Source organism: Coregonus lavaretus (genome assembly GCF_964263955.1).
Source record: "Coregonus lavaretus genome assembly, chromosome: 15".
Taxonomy (NCBI): domain Eukaryota; kingdom Metazoa; phylum Chordata; class Actinopteri; order Salmoniformes; family Salmonidae; genus Coregonus; species Coregonus lavaretus.
In genome coordinates this window covers 46,283,377-46,304,098 of record NC_140002.1, presented here as the reverse complement: position 1 = coordinate 46,304,098, position 20,722 = coordinate 46,283,377, and the positions used below count along the sequence as shown (strand labels likewise).

General features: G+C 42.1%; 1 protein-coding gene across 2 annotated transcripts in view; it reads right to left on the bottom strand.

The window, feature by feature from the left end:
* Window positions 1-5,007: 5,007 nt before the first annotated feature.
* Window positions 5,008-20,722, bottom strand: part of ubash3ba (ubiquitin associated and SH3 domain containing Ba) — a 58,731-nt gene continuing 43,016 nt past the window's right edge. For both annotated transcript variants that reach the window (XM_084178685.1, XM_084178686.1), the window contains 12 exons: window positions 17,307-17,360; window positions 16,479-16,665; window positions 15,987-16,185; window positions 13,099-13,268; window positions 12,595-12,803; window positions 12,238-12,382; window positions 11,864-11,984; window positions 11,518-11,733; window positions 11,233-11,377; window positions 10,409-10,515; window positions 8,507-8,616; window positions 5,008-8,255 (listed from right to left, as the gene is read on the bottom strand). In XM_084178685.1, coding sequence (XP_084034811.1) covers window positions 8,118-8,255; window positions 8,507-8,616; window positions 10,409-10,515; window positions 11,233-11,377; window positions 11,518-11,733; window positions 11,864-11,984; window positions 12,238-12,382; window positions 12,595-12,803; window positions 13,099-13,268; window positions 15,987-16,185; window positions 16,479-16,665; window positions 17,307-17,360 — 1,801 coding nt within the window. In that variant the 3' untranslated portion in view covers window positions 5,008-8,117. The remainder of the gene's footprint in view (window positions 8,256-8,506; window positions 8,617-10,408; window positions 10,516-11,232; window positions 11,378-11,517; window positions 11,734-11,863; window positions 11,985-12,237; window positions 12,383-12,594; window positions 12,804-13,098; window positions 13,269-15,986; window positions 16,186-16,478; window positions 16,666-17,306; window positions 17,361-20,722) is intronic.

Sequence of the window (20,722 nt, the reverse complement as noted above, 5' to 3'; positions counted from 1 at the left end):
AACAAACTATTGCAGTTTTCTGACTATCCACCATGATCATATGTGTGTATGTAACCGTGCTCAGAGACTAAATGATTCCAACTGCATCAGAAACCAATAAAGCGTTGACTTCAACTTCTGGATCAATTAATTGTGATGTTCATGAAATGTATTTGGATAAACTAGCTTCAGCCTTACTGCTAAAACAAATGATGCAGGGAGTTGGTTTATCATTTAAACAATTTGTTGGCAAGTAAACATTTTAATAAAACAGTAGATTTGTCTGTCAATATAGCAAATAAGTAGACATGGCTTGTATTCAAGACAAAGTTTATTTGCTCTGGAGACCGAGGTGAGTTTACACAGCAGTATGCAGGAACTGTCATGGCAATGTATGACCAATATATGTATGACATACAGTATATACATGCAAAATATACTAACGCTTATAATAAATACTACAGTTCAACACAGGGAATACTTGCATATGGTGTTTTTGGGTGGTGCAGTGAGGAGTTTGGTGTCACTTTGTTACAAGGGGGGGAGGGTTGTTGTTATGGGACCCTTCACATCTCCTCGAGAATCATCAACTTCTTTGTATCCAAGTGGTATTGTCTGTGAGAGAAAGACGAAAATGCTATTACACATTCATGGGAAATCGTTGTGTACTGTCTGTATTCCTATTGTAGCAGCATGGTGTAGAATATGAGACTTCTCACAGACACACGTTAGCTAGCTAGCTAGAACACACAGTTACTCCAAGACTAATATGAGTCATCAAGCCAAATTCATTTCTTTACTCTCCGCCATCAAAACATGTATCCAGTTTTGCTCATTATGATCGGCACTGATGCTAGCTAGGCACCTAGCTGAGTCAATATCACTATGAGGTGCCTTTGGTGTCCTCATCAGACTCACTCAGTCATCATGAAAATGTAGCAGAATAATGAAAGTCTGAGGTCTTATTATAAAAGTGGCCAAACATTTGCACACATATCAGTAGAATGATAAGTCTCTAAAAAAGTGTTTCCTTCATTTTATTAAATTTTTTTCATTGGATGTACGTGATTTTGGCATGTCCCACACACTGCTCTGCTAACTACAGTGTGTGTAATAAGTGGTTAAATGATACTAAATCCTTTTTTTTTTTTTTTACATGGTTTTACTGTCCACAATAAGTTATTTGATAAAACAAGTAATTTTGATCATGTATATTGTATTTTCATAATCATATTGAACATTTTGCATGTGTCCCTGAAATTGCTGTCCACCCTGTCATTATGGGGTAACTGCCCCTTTAAGAAACCCACTGATGTTTTAAGTGACATCACTACGAGCATTTTGTCTTTCTTCAATGAAGGCTGAAGCAGTGTCTAGTTGCAGAGTAAGTATTTACACTTATGTTTCATAATTTTCATCATATTATGTGTGTAGTTGGATGTTGTCAAGCTTAACATGTCCACTCTGTCATAGGTTTTTCTATCAATTGATATTTCACTATCAGAACTTTGAAATATATTTGTAAAACAGTACACAGTCAGCTTGCTAACTGTAGTATGTTGCTAAGTGAAGGTCCACCATGTGCTCATTAAATGCTAACATTAGCTAAAAATGTCCACCCTGTCATTGTCCACCCTGTCAGCAAGCCTTCCATGACAGGGTGGACATGGTTCATGACAGGAAGGACATGTGCATAGTTTAGGCCACATACTGATAATGTTACACATATTACAACAGCTATTACACACATTTTATAACAGTACATGCTATACATAGTAAGAATGGACAATATGGACAATTTTTTTGGCGATATCGGTATCAGCAAACCTAGTTTGATAATGCAAGCCTAGTTTACCGGGACTGCCAATTAAAGTGTGTAAGGGAACATTTTTAATCGTCTTTTTCAAGGAATGAGATCAAAAGGAGCTGAGATAGCAAGGAGATATCGGGAACGTCGTGATGCTGACCCAGACAGAAGAAGAAAGTACCTTGAGAAAGAAAGGGTCAAATGGAAAAAAGACAGAGAGACTGGAAAGAAGAAGGGTGTCAATGAGCTCAGTGAGAGAGAGAAGAGGGCAAAAAGAAAGAAATGGAGAGGCAAAAAGTCAAGCCAGAGCCAGAAACAGGGCCAGTGCCATAAAGGGCACTATGAGAATCCACCAAGCTATCAGTCTGACACCCGGCCAAATGAAATACAGAGACATTTCATGTCTGTGTAAAAGGGAGGAAGGTGTTTTGGACTGCCCCTGCTTTAACCTTCAAGAGGTCACTCTAGCTAATGTTCCTGTTTCATCTGACAAGTCCCCAGCATGTGGAAAGCCACCAGAAAATCCTAGGAGACCAGAAATGATTGAGGTAAAGCACATTGGAGAGTGGTGCGTCGTTAATTATGACAATGAAGCATACCCAGGTATCATCATGGATGCAGAAGGGCACAGTGTGAAAGTTAAGTGTATGCAACGCCATGGCATAAACAAGTTCAAATGGCCAAGTCTTCGGGACGACATCTGTTGGTACCATGACTGGCAGGTACTTTGCCTAATACCAGAACCACAGGCTCTGAACAAGCGCTCTGTACAGATTGAAGTGTCTGCATGGAAGTATGTGGAACAGCAACTGCAGAACTGAGCCATGTCTCTGCAGAAAGGGAGAGACTGTTTGGAGATGCGTCCAAGTGATCTTTCTGTAATATTCTGTTTTTTCAAATCAACTGTTCTCCACTTAAAAAACATTTTTCTTCTTGTTCTACAGTTGAATGTTTGACTTTCACTGTGCAGAATGATGTACAGAGTTTAACGCTAGAAGGCCACATTAATGTCTCATTTTGGGCATCTTTATTCAGTGGCTGCATGCAGGTAGAGTGGATCAAAAACAGTCTGTTCAACTTCTAATTTCCCCCTACATGGGAAAAGGCATTTACATCATTTTCTTGCATTGTTCCTTGCATTTATGAGGCCATTCAATGACATTTCACAACGTGTCCACTCTGTCATGCCCAGGGTCCACCCTGTCATGTCACTGTCCACCCTGTTATGTTCATGTTCTATGAAAATAAACAAATTATTTTCACAAGTTAGCAAAATATTTTGTGTGATTCCTTTATAAACAAATGAGGGCCAAATAGTATTGTTTGAAAGTTTGACCAGATATCTTTTTTGTTAGATTTTATTTAGAAAAGAAAGTGCAACTCTTGCAGATTTTATAGAGAAACAAATAGTTTGCCATAATTTCATTATTATCCAAATACTTTTCCCATAAACTCAAATATATTGTTGAGAAAGTGACTAAATATTTTTCTGAAAATTTACGTTTTATAATCACTATGTAATTACAATGTATTTATTCTGCTTTGAAATTGTCCATGACAGGGTGGACATATTTTGCTGTTTGCATGTAAATTGTCTGCTTGCAGTTAATTTATAAAAAGTGTGGGAGCTTGACCAATATGCATTTCTAACAGCATAACATATACTTAATACAATGAATATGAAGTTCAATGGAAAATCTCAGCTTTTTGGGGGGGAAATGGGGAAGTCTCAAAGGCACCTTATGGTGATATTGACCCAGCTAGCTATAACGTTAGACTACAGTACATTTTAGGTATAGCGAACAATACAGCTAAATAGCTAGCTAAACTTAGCTAGCTTGGCTTGTTGTGGTTCTAGCAAGCCCCGTTATGGCCGAATCGATCACCAAATTGTACTGTACTGAACAACACTGCCACAGTTAAAAGATAGCTTATATTTGCTAGCTAGCTACCGATAGCAAAACAACTTACTCGTTTGTCATCTACCCTCCTGAGTCCTGGTCCATCTGGTCTAGACTGCCGCCGCTGCTTGCTGGTCTCGCAATTCTTTTTTTCGCCATCTCATCTCCTCTTCAGGGTATTCCGGCTCAAATAAATAGGGTTATGTAAAAGAATATCAAAAAATGTTTTGTCGTCCAGCTCCTCTTGGAAAGAGGAATCATCAGAAGCAGCCATTGTAGCTAATTGTTTAGTAGTCTTGGATAGACAGTGCACGGTAACATAGCTCCCGTGATCCTGTAAATTAGTACCGGCCCATTTTGAAAAGCCTACTTTCGATGGTGGGAACAAGGAAGTATGGCTCCTGTCAGGCTGTAGTCTTTACAAAGCCAGGGAAAATGAGTCAACCTAGATATCCTGCAATTTCCTGGCAGATAGGAACATCGTTGAGACAAGTCCAATAGCTGTATTGAACAAGGACAACCATATCTACTCGCATGATCGTGCAATCGGCGAAACACAAAGGCCACAATAATTGCTACAAAACATGACTCCAATGATTTTTACATCAGACAGCAGGCTCAATCAACCAATGATGTCATTGGTTGAACTCCCCTAGCGCGAACATTTTAAAATAGCGCTATAATGCATAATTATAATAAATAATAATAATATGCCATTTAGCAGACGCTTTTATCCAAAGCGACTTACAGTCATGTGTGCATACATTTTTATGCATGGGTGGTCCCGGGGATCGAACCCACTACCCTGGCGTTACAAGCGCCATGCTCTACCAATTGAGCTACAGAGGACCACATAATTGTCTGAAACACCCTCGCGTCACTCATAATTATGTAGAGAGGGCTATATTGGTCCGCTAATACAGGACTAGTAAAGGCCAAGTGCACTACTTTTGTGAGAAAAAAAATCTGTAATATATGTTTTTATACGATTTTTCAGGGGGTTCTGCAGCACCCTCAGAACCCCAACTTCCCACGGCTATGCTATTCACTCAGTGTACTGAAAAAATGACTAAAACTGATAAAATCTTGTTGAAAAAATCTTGTTGTGCAATGACATAAATTTGTTCAATTCGGCCTATGCCTTCTCAGAGTATATGTCTAGATAGTCATTCAACCAGACCTCTATGGACCATCAACTTGTGAAACTGTGCCGAACCAATTGAAATCCTCAATCATACAGTGCCACCTAGTGGCATTTGTTAATATTGGCATCTTTACAATCGCACATATCAATTGACAGTAAAATTACAAAATCGCACATCAATGCAGATAACATTTATTTGCAAAGATAATTTGTATATTTCTTAAGCAGTACATGATCATTATAATTTTCACAATCATAATTACAGAGGCAGTCATTTGCAACAAAATATAATACACAATCACCTGGAACACATTGTGTAATGCATAAATCTTAAAACAATAAATACATAAAAACATTTTAACATGACTTATTTTGTTTCATGTATAGTTTGTGAGCTTGTTTTATTTCCCCTTTTTGCATGGAGAGCACTTGTGGAAATAGTGAGAGCAGTTTGACTCAGGGCAGAGGAGGTGGTTATTATTAATATTAACTCATTATTTTCTGGTAAACGACAACAAAACAAGTTAACAGTAATGTGGGGAAGACTAGACTGTGTAGAGTACTGACGACTTAAATAGATGGAGTACTGCCAACTCAAGTAGGATGGACGAAACAGTGTGAGAGTAAAGTGAAGTTGCAAAACTAAGTAAAGGGAATAAACTCGGCACAGAAAAAACCCGAAAATCTAACCAATAATACCTCTTCTATCATTCTTCACTCATTCATTAAACCATTCGCTTCTTTGCAACAATATAAATGAATGGTTTCATACATTATCATCTGAAGGCTGTTGTATACATTGTACATACGTTTGACAACCATATCATTATATCCTTTCTCAATAATAGTGATGCCCCCTGTTCATACAGGGAATCACATACATTTAAAAGAAACAACTTAAATATCCAATCCTTCAACATATTCATATAACTTTCTTATCTAGCAAACATCATATCAATGACTAAACACAGACAACGGGAGAGTCCTGAGAAGAGCTTTCTGTGCAAAGACAGCGCATAGAGCACAGTACAGAGAGGAGGGGAGGGAGAGAGAAACAGTGAGAGCGAGAGGGGGAGACAGAAGCGAGGGGGGGGGGGGGGGGGTTGTAACAGAAGCAAGCACTTTCATTATGCCGTTTCTATCTAACATCACATTTTCCCACTTCTGCCAGCAAATTGTGTTTGCAGCCATGTTGTTGGAAGCACAATGCTTTGTTATACTGTAGATGGGTTACTAATGACGTTTGGCAGGTTGTGAAAAAAAGAGACAGCTTATTACATTGTATATCTTTGCAGAGAGACAGAAACACAGTCATCCTCAAATGAAGACATATTTGTGATATGACTGATCATCATGACAAAACATATTTTTAGGTGATATTGGCAACAGATTAATAATAAGACCTTCCAGAGGAAGCATCTCAATGTTGATGGTTTAATGTACTGTTTAGTCTGTGGTTTGAGCAAAGGCGAAGTTTGGGGCGGAGGAGAGGGAGGTCATATGGGTTACACTGCACTTTTACCAGGTCTTCACTCATCGGTCACTATATAAGCAAAAGGAAAGCATACATACATTGAGGAAGAAAAAAAGTCTGAAAATATGCTGGTGCTTTTTAACACAACACTGCTTATAACAGGTCCTGAGAAGGATCATTAGGATCTATTGATCCTTCTCAAGACATCTGTGATGACTGTCAACCATCTCCATTTCTGTTTCACCTTGATAAAATCATAATTCAGACAGCAAGAGTAGTTGGTTGGTTGGCTACATCCTAGGTGTCTCATGTGCAGTAGCTAGCTGTCCCAAAGCACATGGCACTGGTTGATATGTAGAACTGCTCATGACATCGTCCCTCTGCCTTCATTGGTTGGACATACCTGCATGTCATTTTCTTAGTTGTGCTAACTAACATGAACACTTTTGTCATTTAACAGGATTTGCGCTGCACAAAAACACATGTAAAAGACAAAAACAAATAAATGTTAAACGCTTGAATGTTTAAACCCTTTCCAAACAAACTTCTTTAAACTAAGCATTTACGGCTAGGTTGGAGTTGCTGAGGGATGGTTGGAGGGTTGAACTAGCCAACTCGACCCAACAGCTAAAAGTGACAGCTCTCATCTGATTGTCAAGGTTCAGGCCTAGATTTGTGCTTTTTGAGGAGGGTTTATGCAGCAGCAGGTGAAATTACTGAGTACATTGAACATCTCATTTTCAGAGCCATGGAAGATTCTAGCAGACAAGGGGTTTCTTATGGAGGTTTCTTCTCGTCACAGTGTATGAGAAAGCAGCCATGTTTTCTTCCACAGGATGCACCAGAGCGTCGGCTGGGTAGAGACATCCCCTTCTCATGACACAACCCAACCTGAGTTTGTTAGCCACCAACAACTGCTCTGAAATATGACACGTTTTCATGAACCGCTCTCCCCATTCAGTGAGGCATAGGGAAGGGAGGGGAAAGGGCAACTTGCAGAGATTTTGCTGCCCTGTTCCTGTCATTTGTGCTCTGGCCAATACACACACAATGCTGCAATATACACTGATTGTACAAAATATTAGGAACACCTGCTCTTTCCATGACAGACTGACCAGGTGAATCCAGGTGAAAGCTATGATCCCTTATTGATGACACCTGTTAAATCCATTTCATTCAGTGTAGATGAAGGGGAGGACACAGGTTTAAGAAGGATCTTTAAGCCTTGAGACATGGATTATGTATGTGTGCCATTCAGAAGGTGAATGGGCAAGACAAAATAGTGCCTTTGAACGGGGTATGGTAGCAGGTGCCAGGCACACCAGTTTGAGTGTGTAAAGAACTGCAACGCTGCTGGGTTTTTCACGCTCAACAGTTTCCCGTGTGTATCAACAATTGGTCCACCAGCCAAAGGACATCCATCCAACTTGACACAACTGTGGGAAGCATTGGAGTCAACATGGGCCAGCATCCCTGTGGAACGCTTTCGACATATTGTAGAGTCCATGCCCCGACGAAATGAGGCTGTTCTGAGGGCAAAAGGGGGTACAACTCAATATTAGGAAGGTGTTCCTAATGTTTTGTACACTCAGTGTATATAGACTCATTCAACGAGTGTGTTTACACAGCGTCTGCGATGGAAGCCGGGCCTTTTTGGTCTGGTTTTGATAGCGGTGTGTGTGTGTGTGTACGTTTACCGCGCTAGTTAGATAGCAGAGGAAATGTTTGCTTTGCGCTTGCGTTGGCTGCATCCGTCTTAGCTCAGCAGTGTCTCTCTGGGCTGCTGGGATGATGGGGCGGGGCAGGACTTCCTCAGTCCTGCTGTAGCGTATCCCTCCAATTGAAGCTGTGATTGGGCCCGTGGGTTAATGGAAGGATGGGTGGGTCCACCAGCTGCCACACCCCTGTCTCCCCCATCTCCTCAGCCGCACAGAAACCTAGGTAAGGAATCTATACAAGGAGACAAGGAGAGATGGATGTCTATTGAGGGACAAACTGGTGTCATTAGAGAAGTGTGTGTGGGGGGGGGGGGGGGGGGGGGAGACAGAGAGAGAAAGGAGGCAGAGAGAAAGGGATAAGGAGGGAGAAAACGAGAGATACTTTAGAAGGGAGAGAGAGAAAGAAAGCGAGATGGAAAGCAAGACAGAGAAAGAGATAGCAGATCAAGAGCGAGAGAGACGTGCTGAAGGAAGCATGCTGACCTTCCTGACCACTTGTACAAAGTCCTTGGCGTTCTGTGGGCTGAGTCCCTGCATCTGGCGAGTACATGCCTCCAGGGAGGAAGCATGGGCCACGATCAGCACAGTGTTTCCTGTGTGAGACCAGAGGGAGACCACAGAGGTTACATACGTTTCCATTTTTAGTCATTTAGCAGACGCTCTTATCCAGAGCGACTTACAAGAGCAATTAGGGTTAAGTGCTTTGCTCAAGGGCACATCAACAGGTTTTTCACCTAGTAGGCTCGGGGATTCGAACCTTTCAGTTACTGGTCCAACGCTCTTAACCGCTAGGCTACCTACCACACATAACATGACTTACTGTACAGTACATATGGGCTTATACACACAAACTCACAAATACCATCACTTACATTACATGGACCAGTGGAGGCTTCTCAGAGGAGGAAGGGAAGGACCATCAGTGAATTTGAGAAATAGATAAAACTATACTAAATATATTCATGTCACCAAGTACCTGATTAAAACAAACTGTTTTGCAATGAAGGTCTACAGTAGTCTCAACAGCATCCTCTAGGGTAGTACCACAGTGTAGCCGGACGACAGCTATTTTCCATCCTCCTCTGGCTACATTGACTTCAATACAAAACCTAGTAGGCTCATGCTCCTCAACTCCTTCCATAGACCTACATGGTAATTATGACGACTTTCGGAGCACGTCCTCCAACAAATCAAAGCTTTTGCAGTATGAACTGACATGTTGTCCATCCAATCAAAGAATCAGAGAATTAACCTAGTACTACGCATGTGTGATTTAGAAGCTTGGTGAGTGGTGACATTGTTGGATAGATTGAGATTGGCATAGTGAATAGTGATAGCTAGTTAAGCATTTTTTGGATATTATTCAATTCAAATTAGTTTCTTCAAACTACAGGAGACGAAGGAGGTAGATTATATATTGTATTCTTGGTTTTATAACTTTATTTTCGTGTTGTGTTAGTTCCATTTATTAAACATTTTCCTGCTACTTCTTTGATGCCGAGATCAATTCAGAATGATTTGATAGCTTCCATCGCATCATCCATTAAAAGTGAGACTAAAAGAAAGGTTGACGCAGCGCATTTTGTCACATGGCAAATGGATGAAACCACAGACATCAGTTGTCGCTCGCAGGTCCCCTCCTGTTCCCTGATTAAGAGAGGATGACCACTCCTCTACCAGTGTCAACTCTCTCCTGATATGAACTGAAGCCATGTCTCTTGTGCCCTCTCATCCACTGGTGCATTGAATGTTTCCTCTCCAAGCACTGTGATTAAGCCTGTCAATTTTCTCTCATTACTGTATGTAGACTCAATCACATTCAAACACAAATCACATTATTACACATCAATCTGATTTTTATCCTTGCTTGGATTAACTAATTCTTAGCTCTTTTGTCCTGCACTGAAGCCTTTGAACACCTCAACTCATACCCACATTCAATCACTGCTGTGATCCCTTCCCAACACTAAGTAGCCCTCATTCCCATTCCCCATAATATTTCATTATAAAATGTCTTTATTAAATGTTTTAGGTTAAAATCATTTGCCTTTGGCGATTTTTGAAACACACCGTCGTCTCCGTGCCTATACCGTGGTTCTCCTATCCTCCTCAATTTTTCAAGTTACCAGCCTCCACTGATATGGACCTGCACACGCTAACTCACAGAGTTTAGGAGCCAATCAGCACTTTCGAGGGGATCATCCTGAGCAATTAGTTGCACAGATTCACTAATCTTGACCACATAATGAGTAGTTGTAGATCAGATGATTTGTAGATCAGGGATTCTGCACAGAGCCTTGCTCAGGCCCATCCTCTGGAACACTCTGAATATGTAGCATAGTGTTACTTCACAGAGACTGTCTGGTCTGCTTTGGTCCATCTTACCCAGGTTTTTGCACTCTGTCAGAATCTCCTTGGTGACCTGGAAGCTCCGGCTGATGTAGGTGTCATAGGACTCTGACACGCCAAGCTTGCTGATGGGAATATGAGGTCTGGAGGAGAAGGAGAGAAGAATCACACTGAGCCATGTCCTCTGTAGATCAGTTGGTAGAGCATGACGCTTGCAACGCCAGGATAGTGGGTTCAATTCCCGGGACCACCATACGTAAAATGTATGCATGCATGACTGTAAGTCGCTTTGGATAAAAGCGTCTGCTAAATGAAATATTCAGAAAATCCTTATAGTGGCACTTAACATTTTTATTGCTGACCTGAAACAAACTATCCTGGCTCAGACAGGCTATTTCCTTTTTACAATGTCTTTTCACCTCAACAGCGATGTTTCAGTGACTTTGGTGGATAAGGAACCAGCCTTGGCTCGGCTCGGCTCAGTAGTGTGAAAGGGGTAGAAGTGTATCTTTCACCTCCAGCCTAGGACTGTATGTGTGTGTGTAAGTTGGTGGTATTGATATTTGGCAGTCTTGGCTACGTACATAGGCTTATGGTACGTGGCCTTCAGATTGCAGGCCTGCGTAAGAGTAAAGCAAAAAAAATGGCAAGGAACTGCTCTGTTTCAGCCGTTATGGGGAGCCTAGATGTGTGGAGGAGAAGGCACTTTTTGTTTCCTTAAGTGTCCTTGCATCAACGACCTTTGAAATGTTTGAATCCTTTATGATGTCATGTTATTTGTGGGTTCAAATAAAGTATTTAAAGTGTGGGTGTGTGTGTGTAGGTTGTGAGGTACTGTATTCAGACTAGGTGTACTGCACCTGTAGGTTGTGTCCACACTCAGGCTAGCAGCGGCCATGTCAGTGGGAGGGATCCAGGCAGGGAGAGCGGTGCCAGACACCCACTTGGTCCACTCAAACAGACCAGGCTCTATACGGATCTTAGTCTTCCCCTCCTGCTGTAGACCTGAGGAATATAATATAATACAGTAGAATGGAATAGAATAAAATAGAATACAATAGAATAGAATAAATTGGAATAGAATAGTTTATTGTACTCCGAGCTGATGATTGTGGTTGATGGTGATGATATTGTTCAGGCCATACCTCTGAGGATGTTGTGGGCAGTCTGGACACAGCGCAGCGAGGGAGAACAGTACACAAAGTCTATCACCGTGTGGCTCTCCAACAGGGCTTCGCCCACAAGGCGGGCTTGAGTGGAGCCGAACACTGTGATTGGACAGTCTTTGTCGTAGTCCCGGAAGCCTCCACCTCTCGTTGGCAAACTAGACGGCATGTTGAGGTTGGAGCGAACATATCGGCCTAGAGAGTTATGAACGCAAAAGAGGAGGCAGACTGATTATCATAATACAGTATGTACATTAGTACTACAGTAAAGCATTTCTACTATCCAATACATTACATTTCCCCCTATATCCTCTCTTCTACTGACCTTTAGCATCGAAGCACTGAGTGATCCAGTGTTTCCCAAACACCACATCCATCCTCTCACCATGGCGACACACAAACAGACTCCTCTTGGGAAGACACGACTGAGTGGTGGGCCTCAGCATCTGGAGAACACAGTTTCATTACACAGCTAAGACACCATTGATACACTATTAATACCCATTATAAAGTACTATTATAACTATTATTCAATCATGTCTGTACATAAACATTTGAATTCTTATTCAAAGTAGAATAAGCAAGGTTGTACAGCCTTTAGTAACCTCAAAAATGCATTCTGAAAATGTTTTTAAAAAACAACTATATTGCAAAAATGTGTTCAATTTTGTGACAAATCATTCAGTGTTACACGACTACCTGGACAGGTGGACACAGGACAGTGAGGCTGGATGGATCTCCCGGGTCATCAAGAAAACGTCTGTCCAGCTGTCCATCAAATAACAGGCCGCCCACTGCACCCCCAGCGTTGGACGGGGAGGCGGGGTTGCTGAAAGAGTGAGATCTGGGGAACAGACATACAGATTCAGGAGATGAACTTGAAGGAACCTAAAACATATCAAAAGTAACAACGCTGTGTTAAATCACTACGTTTGGGAGTAGCAAAACAGTGAGCAGAAAGGGGATAACTCTACTGCATTACAAACTCACTTCTATTACAGAATCACATCCATAGCAAATCTCTACCCATTGAGTATGAAGCCTTCCTCTGCTTACCCATGGAAGACCCAGGTGTCACACTCATCTGCCCGGCTGACATAGTTCTCAGGCAGCAGTCCAGGTAGCCCCGTGCCCAGAGACGTGCCATAGACCCAGCCTTCGCTGGCACTACCCTGCTCCACGGGGGTCATGAAGATAAAGTCCCCAGGCGCCAGCTCCAGCTCGTCCTCGTTCTGAGGCGCGTATGGGTACATCACACGCAGCGTCTGGAGGGTGGGGGGGGGGGGTGGTGGTTGGGGTTAGAGGTCAGTGATCAAACTGGTCACCAATCAGAGAGCAGGGTTCAATTCTGAATGTATTTAAATTGTATTAAAAATTGCAACACAATTTACAGTAAAACAATAGAACTAAAACAGACTAAAATGAAAGAGATGTAAAAAGGTAAACAAGATATCAGTAATAAAGACAAAAAAAAGAGATGAATAACACATAGGCCACAACCAGGTCAGAGTCAGGCAGACGAGACCTTGTTGTGTGATGGGGGGGGGGGGGCTGGCGTACCTCGTGGTTGGCAAATCGGATGTCCCGGGAGAAGAGCACGGCCAGCCAATCGCAGCCCAATGATATGTCCACTCCCTTGGCCAGCTTCTCCAAGGCAGCCAGGTGATTGGTCTGGAAGTGGTAGGCCAGGGTCACATGGAGCTGCTTCTTATGGGGCTCCACGTGCACATCTGAGTTACGGAGGGAGAGAGACAGGAGCATTATAGATACCGTTTACATATTTACAGATATATCGATAAATGGAGAGAGACAGAAACATTACAGAGACATCTGAGCACAGAGGAAGAGACATGAAGGAGCACTAAATACACTGTGTTGCTGAAATGCTCTCATTTTATAAATTATAAACTTGATATCCACTATAAAAAGCATCTAGACACCTCCCATTTCTTTTAGAGTAACATTTTCGTTTTCAACAACGGAGATTTGTATAAACCTTGCTGTCTGTCTCTGACATTTGCAACATTATTTCAATATTCAAATTTGATCTCCAGCTGTCCCATAGTAATGAACGTGTCGGGGTCGGGAGTCGGGACGAGACAGAGACGCAGGCAGCTTTTATCAGCCAGTCAAAAACATGAATCAGAATAGTTTTTATGGATATATACAAAGAACTATCAATAGAAAACAGGTAAAACGAAATGCAGCTAGTTCGCCGTCTTTCCAGCTTCAGTTTGAAGTGATTGTGTTAGCTGGGTTGTTGGCTAGCTCCTGATGAGAGAGCACATTGTCTAGGTGAAATCGCGCATCATTAGCTCATTGTTATGGATGTATCCAAATAAATATCACTAGAAAACAGCTTAAACAAATGCAAATGCAGCTACTTGCTGCACTGTTTGATGTGACTGTAACGTAGCAGTAGTTGGCTAGCTACCAAGCAAGGGATAAGAACGTTGCCAGCCAGAATGGCAATGGAACATTTAGAAAGAACGACTGGGTCGCGTCTCTGGCAACCGAACCGATAGAACTAACGACCAGCCGGCTTGGGAAGCAACCCTAGATTTATGTCGGGACTATATCTTGTGGAAGGGTGAAACAATATGAATAAATTAATCAAAATACCGTTTTCATTATTTGAATATGTTGGTAACCCGTTGTATAAAGGTGATAATGCCCTCGAAGCCGGTGTTTGGAGGATACAGTTGAAGTCGGAAGTTTACATACACTTAGGTTGGAGTCAGTAAAACTTGTTTTTCAACCACTCCAAAAAATGTCTTTTTAACAAACTATAGTTTTGGCAAGTCGGTTAGGATATCTACTTTGTACATGACACAAGTAATTTTCCCAACAATTGTTTACAGGCAGATTATTTCACTTATAATTCACTGTATCACAATTCCAGTGGGTCAGAAGTTTACATACACTAAGTTGACTGTGCCTTTAAAGAGCTTGGAAAATTCCAGAAAATGATGTCATGGCTTTAGAAGCTTCTGACATCATTTGAGTCAATTGGAGGTGTACCTGTGGATGTATTTCAAGGCCTACCTTCAAACTCAATGCCTATTTGCTTGACATCATGGGAAAATCAAAAGAAATCAGCCAAGACCTCATAAAAATAATTGTAGACCTCCACAGGTCTGGTTCATCCTTGGGAGCAATTTCCAAACGCCTGAAGGTACCACGTTCATCTGTACAAACAATAGTACGCAAGTATAAACACCATGGGACCACGCAGCCGTCATACCACTCAGGAAGGAGAAGCGTTCTGTCTCCTAAAGATTCATGTACTTTGGTGCGAAAAGTGCAAATCAATCCCAGAACAACAGCAAAGGGCCTTGTGAAGATGCTGGAGGAAACAAGTACAAAAGTATCTATATCCACAGTAAAACGAGTCCTATATCGACATAACCTGAAAGGCCGCTCAGCAAGGAAGAAGCCACTGCTCCAAAACCGCCATAAAAAAGCTAGACTACGGTTTGCAACTGCACATGGGGACAAAGATCGTACTTTTTGGAGAAATGTCCTCTGGTCTGATGAAACAAAAATATAACGGTTTGTTTGGTGGAAAAAGGGGAAGGCTTGCAAGCCGAAGAACACCATCCCAACCGTGAAGCACGGGGGTGGCAGCATCATGCTGTGGGGGTGCTTTGCTGCCACCCCCGTGCTTCACGGTTGGGATGGTGTTGTTCGGCTTGCAAGCCTTCCCCGTTTGGGTGCACTTCACAAAATAATGTGGATATATTGAAACAACATCTCAAGACATCAGTCAGGAAGTTAAAGCTTGGTCACAAATGGGTCTTCCGAATGGACAATAGCCCCAAGCATACTTCCAAAGTTGTGGAAAAATGGCTTAAGGACAACAAAGTCAAGGTATTGGAGTGGCCATCACAAAGCCCTGACCTCAATCCTATAGAAAATGTGTGGGCTGAGCTGAAAAAGCGTGTGCGAGCAAGGAGGCCTACAAACCTGACTCAGTTACACCAGCTCTGTCAGGAGGAATGGGCCAAAATTCACACAACTTATTGTGGGAAGCTTGTGGAAGGCTACCCAAAATGTTTGACCCAAGTTAAACAATTTAAAGGCGATGCTGCCAAATACTAATTGAGTGTATGTAAACTTCTGACCCACTGGGAATGTGATGAAATAAATAAAAGCTGAAATAAATCACTCTACTATTATTCTGACATTTCACATTCTTAAAATAAAGTGGTGATGCTAACTGACCTAAGACAGGGAATTTTTACTAGGAATAAATGTCAGGAATTGTGAAAAATGTATTTAAATGTATTTGGCTAAGGTATATGTAAACTTCCGACTTCAACTGTATATTGGCACGGTTTGCCAGCCCTCGACGAACAGCACCCTTGCCAATATATCTTCCAAACACCGGCTTCTCTGACATTATCACTTATGTATTATGTATTGTCCAATATATAAGTCCAATATACCTGCTTTCGTAGCCGCCTCCGTAGCGAAGTCAGCGGCAAAGTCCTTCAGTACTTCTGCCACCTGCTCCTCCACAAAGAGGCCTATGAAGTTGGAGGAGGTGTAGAGCTCCAGGGGGAGAGGGTTAGGGAAACGACCCCTCCATGACCCCACAGTAGCCTGTAGGGCCTCACTCAGGGCCTCCACCTTACCGTCCGCACACTGGAGAGAGAGGGTGACTGAGTGAGTTACATGTACAGTCTAGTACAGACACAGAGACACAACTCTGCACACAGTGATGCATAACACAGAGATTGCACAGATACACAGAGCGACGACAGCCGAGTCAAACCCAGAGAGCAGCATATACATGCACCATGGCACATTACACAGTGAAACAATGCCAAGAATCAAGCTCAAAGAAACCCAGTAAAGACGTGCAGTCACAGCCTGTACTGACGACAAACAGTCTCACGGTTTGTCCTGAAACACAGACAAACAAGGGCAGTACTCACCATGAAGAACTGGCAGAGGGTGATGTGAGGGAAGATGTTGTGGGCCTTGTTCTTGCCGCAGGTGACCCGTGACTGCTGCCAGAAGGTGCTGAGCTGGTGGAGCAGGGGGCCGCTGGGGCGCAGGTACAATACGTACTCCCTGGGGAGAGGGTCGTCCAGAAATGGGTCGTCCACATGAGAGAACAACCTGGGGCGAGGAGAAGGAGAGGAGGGAGGGGGGATGGAGGGAGGGTCAGTACACAGGGCCCGTTTTCAAAGAGTCTCAGAGTAGGAGTACTGATTTGAGATCAGTCTTGCCTTTCAGATCATAACGAATATGACTATATGGACGAGCGTGGGGGACCCAATCCTAGATCAGCCTTCCTACACAAAGACGCTTTTTGAATATGAGCCTAGGGAACTGGATGTGGGCTACACTCTCAACCAACATGAGTCATGTCTTAATAATAAAGTGTCTCTGTCAAAATAGTATGACTTGACCCTACAGTATTTTCCATTACACTACAGTATATTCATTCATATAAAAAAAAAAAAGATGTCTTATTTTTCCATTTTATAAAGCGGTAATGTGCAATAAAAAGGGTGTGGGGTGAGTGAGTGGTGCATGTTTGTTCCACCACCAGCAGATGGAAGCAGTGATGCAGTTACAGAGATGTTCTCATACAGTCTATGGACGGATGTCCTTAATGTGATCCACAGTCAGCCACTCAGTTACATGTAAACCTGTTAGGCCGTAATGATTACCACCACATCTAACCAGGATTTCGCTATTAAGTCAGGAAGGAGTAAGTAAGGGTGTGTGTGTGTGTGTGTGTTTTCAATACCCACCAATCACAAGCTGCCTGCACATTTCTGCCTCCTGTAGACACCAGAGCTTTTAGCCTGCAGAGAGAGAGGAAGACAGCGAGACAGAGACAGACAGAGAGAGAGGGAGAGAGAGAGATCAGCAGTCTCAAAATCAATAGTGTATTTTCCGGAGGATGTTTTATTGGAACTTAGTTTATTGGAACTTGTTCAAGAGTTTGTAGTATTTCCATGTATCCCTGTACCACAGTGAAAAAAAGTGTGCAGGCCTTGCAGTAGGTACAGCTGTAGTTTGCATTTCACATGGCTCTGAATGTCATGATACAGTACAACCATTTCTGTTTATCTGCTTTGGAGAGATATTCAAGTAAGATGGTGTGAAAATAGGGCTTATTAAGGGTTAAATATTAACCAATCAAATGCCAGATGCAAATTAAATGACTAAACACACGCTAGTGTTCATTCTTATCACACGGTCCGGAGGGAGGAGATATCACACGCTAGTTCCTCTTACACTTTAGTAGTCATTAAGAAGACATTATGGCCACTGACCATCTTTAGATCAGCAGAGCATAGCCACAGTCATCATGTCACACAGTTGGAGTGGATGATATTCGGTCAACTGTAATCAATAGCTCCTTGCACAACTCTTAACAAACAGGCTTCAATAACACACTTAGGTTTCCAGTGCAAGATTGAGCGGGTAAGATAGCTATAGCATTTGACAACATGTTTATTTGTGTCTTTATGGACAATGTGTATCCATGTGTGAGAGAGAGAAGAGTTGTGCGCAGTGAGAGTGTTGGCAGCAGCTGCAGATATATTTTTCCATATTCATTAATTAATTTCAACATGTGAAGAAAATGCAAATGAGTCACTGCTGGGAAATTAAAAAAATCATATGCTAAAACTAAAGTGGGGGGAAAGTCACTGAGGTCAAACACACGCACTATGTTTACCACATGATCGATTAAAGGGGAATAGAAACATTACCTACATTTGATGCCATCTAATCTCTGAAGCTACGATATATAGAGCTAGCTAACTGTGCCATTTTCCCAGAGCCAGTCAGCTAACATCTATGGGCTTTTTTAATCCGAGTGAGAAAGAGCTGATGACATTACCGTTAATGAGAGCTTCTCTGATTATAATTAGTGTCTTTTTATAAAACATCACATGTTCACATTCACAGTAACTCTGTAGGGACTAGAATACCAGCTATGATGATCAGAGAGGCTGTGCCAGGCAGGGCCAGCAGCCACATAACAACTCAGAGGTCTATATATTAACCCATTATACAAACTGACAACTGGACTACAACTCAGAGAGGAGGACTTCATAACCCAGAATCCCCACTGACTACGGCACTGGGGGGTGGTAATTATACGTGAACTGTACCAGTGGATTGATCCACACATCAGCCACATGGATAGAGTTAAGTGGATGGACTCTTATTGACTCCCTCTCTCAGTGTGACAGTGTTCTATGTCACAGCATTTCACACCCACCTCAGTCAGCATGTCCTCAATGTGTTGTTTGTACCTGTGAATGATCAATATTCACACACACGGACACCTGCACGCACGAATAAACACTGCAAGTGAATAACACAGATGGAAACTTTTACACACCGTCACACACGTACACAACACCACACTGTCTCTCTGACTCGTGCTGAGAATAGCAAAAGCCCTAGTTTACTTCAGGTGACATTACAACACCATTTGTTTGAGAGGGCAATTGACTGATTCCTTTTCCTGGTTCTTCTCAAGGTTACTTCATTTCCTGCATCTCATTCACTGGTACAACAGGCTACTTACTCAAGTTGTATTTGTCGCATGCACAATAACAGTGAAATGTTTAACTTGCAAGCCCTTCCAACAGTGCAGTATTCAATATCAAAATAGTATTAAAAAAGAACAAAAAGAACAGGATGATGTAAGCTATATACAGGGTCAGTGCCAGTACCACATTTACAATGTGCATACTGGAGTAGTTGAGGTAGATACAATACCTTCATAAAGTATTCATACCCCTTGACTTATTCCACATTTAGTTGTGTTACAGTCTGAATTCAAAATGGATTAAATAGATTTGTTTCCACTAACCCATCTACCCACAATAACCCATAATGACAAACATTATGGGTTATTGTCCTACACTGGAGTTGCTTACCAACACTGTCTTCTTGGTAAGCAACTCCAGTGTAGATTTGCCCTTGTGTTTTAGGTTATTGTCCTGCTGAAAGGTGAATTAATCTCCCAGTGTCTGGTGGAAAGCACACTGAACCAGGTTTTCCTCTAGGATTTTGCCTGTGCTTAGCGCCATTCCATTCATTTTTTTATCCTGAAAAACTCCTTTGTCCATAACGATTACAAGCATACCCATGACATGATGCAGCCACCACTATGCTTGAACATATGGAGAGTGGTACTAAGCAATGTGTTGTATTGGATTTGCTTTTTTGCGAGGCATTTGGAAAACCTCCCTGGTCTTTGTGGTTGAATCTGTGTTTGAAATGCACTGCTCGACTGAGGGATAATTGTATGTGTGGGGTACAAAGATGATGTAGTCATACAAAAATCACATTAAGCACTATTATTGCATACAGAGCGAGTCCATGCAACTTATGTGACTTGTTAAGCACATTTTACTCCTGAACTTATTTAGGCTTGCCGTAACAAGGGGTTGAATACTTATTGACTCAAGACATTTCAGCATCTAATTTTTTATAAATGTGTAAACATTTCGGAAAACATAATTCCCCTTTGACATTCGGGTGTATTGTGTGTAGGCCAGTGACAAAATCTCAATTTAATCCATTTTAAAATCAGGCTATAACACAACAAAATGTGGAAAAAAGGGTGTGAATACTTTCTGAAGGCAATGTATGTACATGTAGGCAGGGATTAGGAGAAAGTGACTAGTAGCAGGATAAATAATAATAATCAATATAGCAGCAACATAAGTGGTGGGTGGGTGTGTGCATGGTGGTGAGTGTTTGTGTGTGGGTATGGGACTTTGTGTGTGGGTATGGGACTTTGTGTGTGGGTGTAGTGTGTGTGCAAGAGTGTCAGTGTAGGCGTGTGCGAGTGTGTGGGTAGAGACTGAGTGTGCATATAGTCAGTCATTGCATATGGTCCTTGGTGGGGGTGGGAGGCTATTGTCTATCTGTTTAAAGTCTCATTGCTTATGGGTAGAAGCTGTTTTGGAGCATGTTGTTCCGAGACCTGATACTCCGCTACCGCCTTCCGGACGGAAACAGAGAGAAGTCTATGGCAGGGGTGGCTGGAGTGTTTGGCAATTTTTCAGCCCTTCCACAGACACCGCTTGGTGTATACAGTATGTTCTGAGGATGATTCAGTGTGTAGACTAGACACTTCATAAAGAGGTGGAAGCAGATAAGTGTAAAAGACAAAATGTATTATTTCATTTTCGTT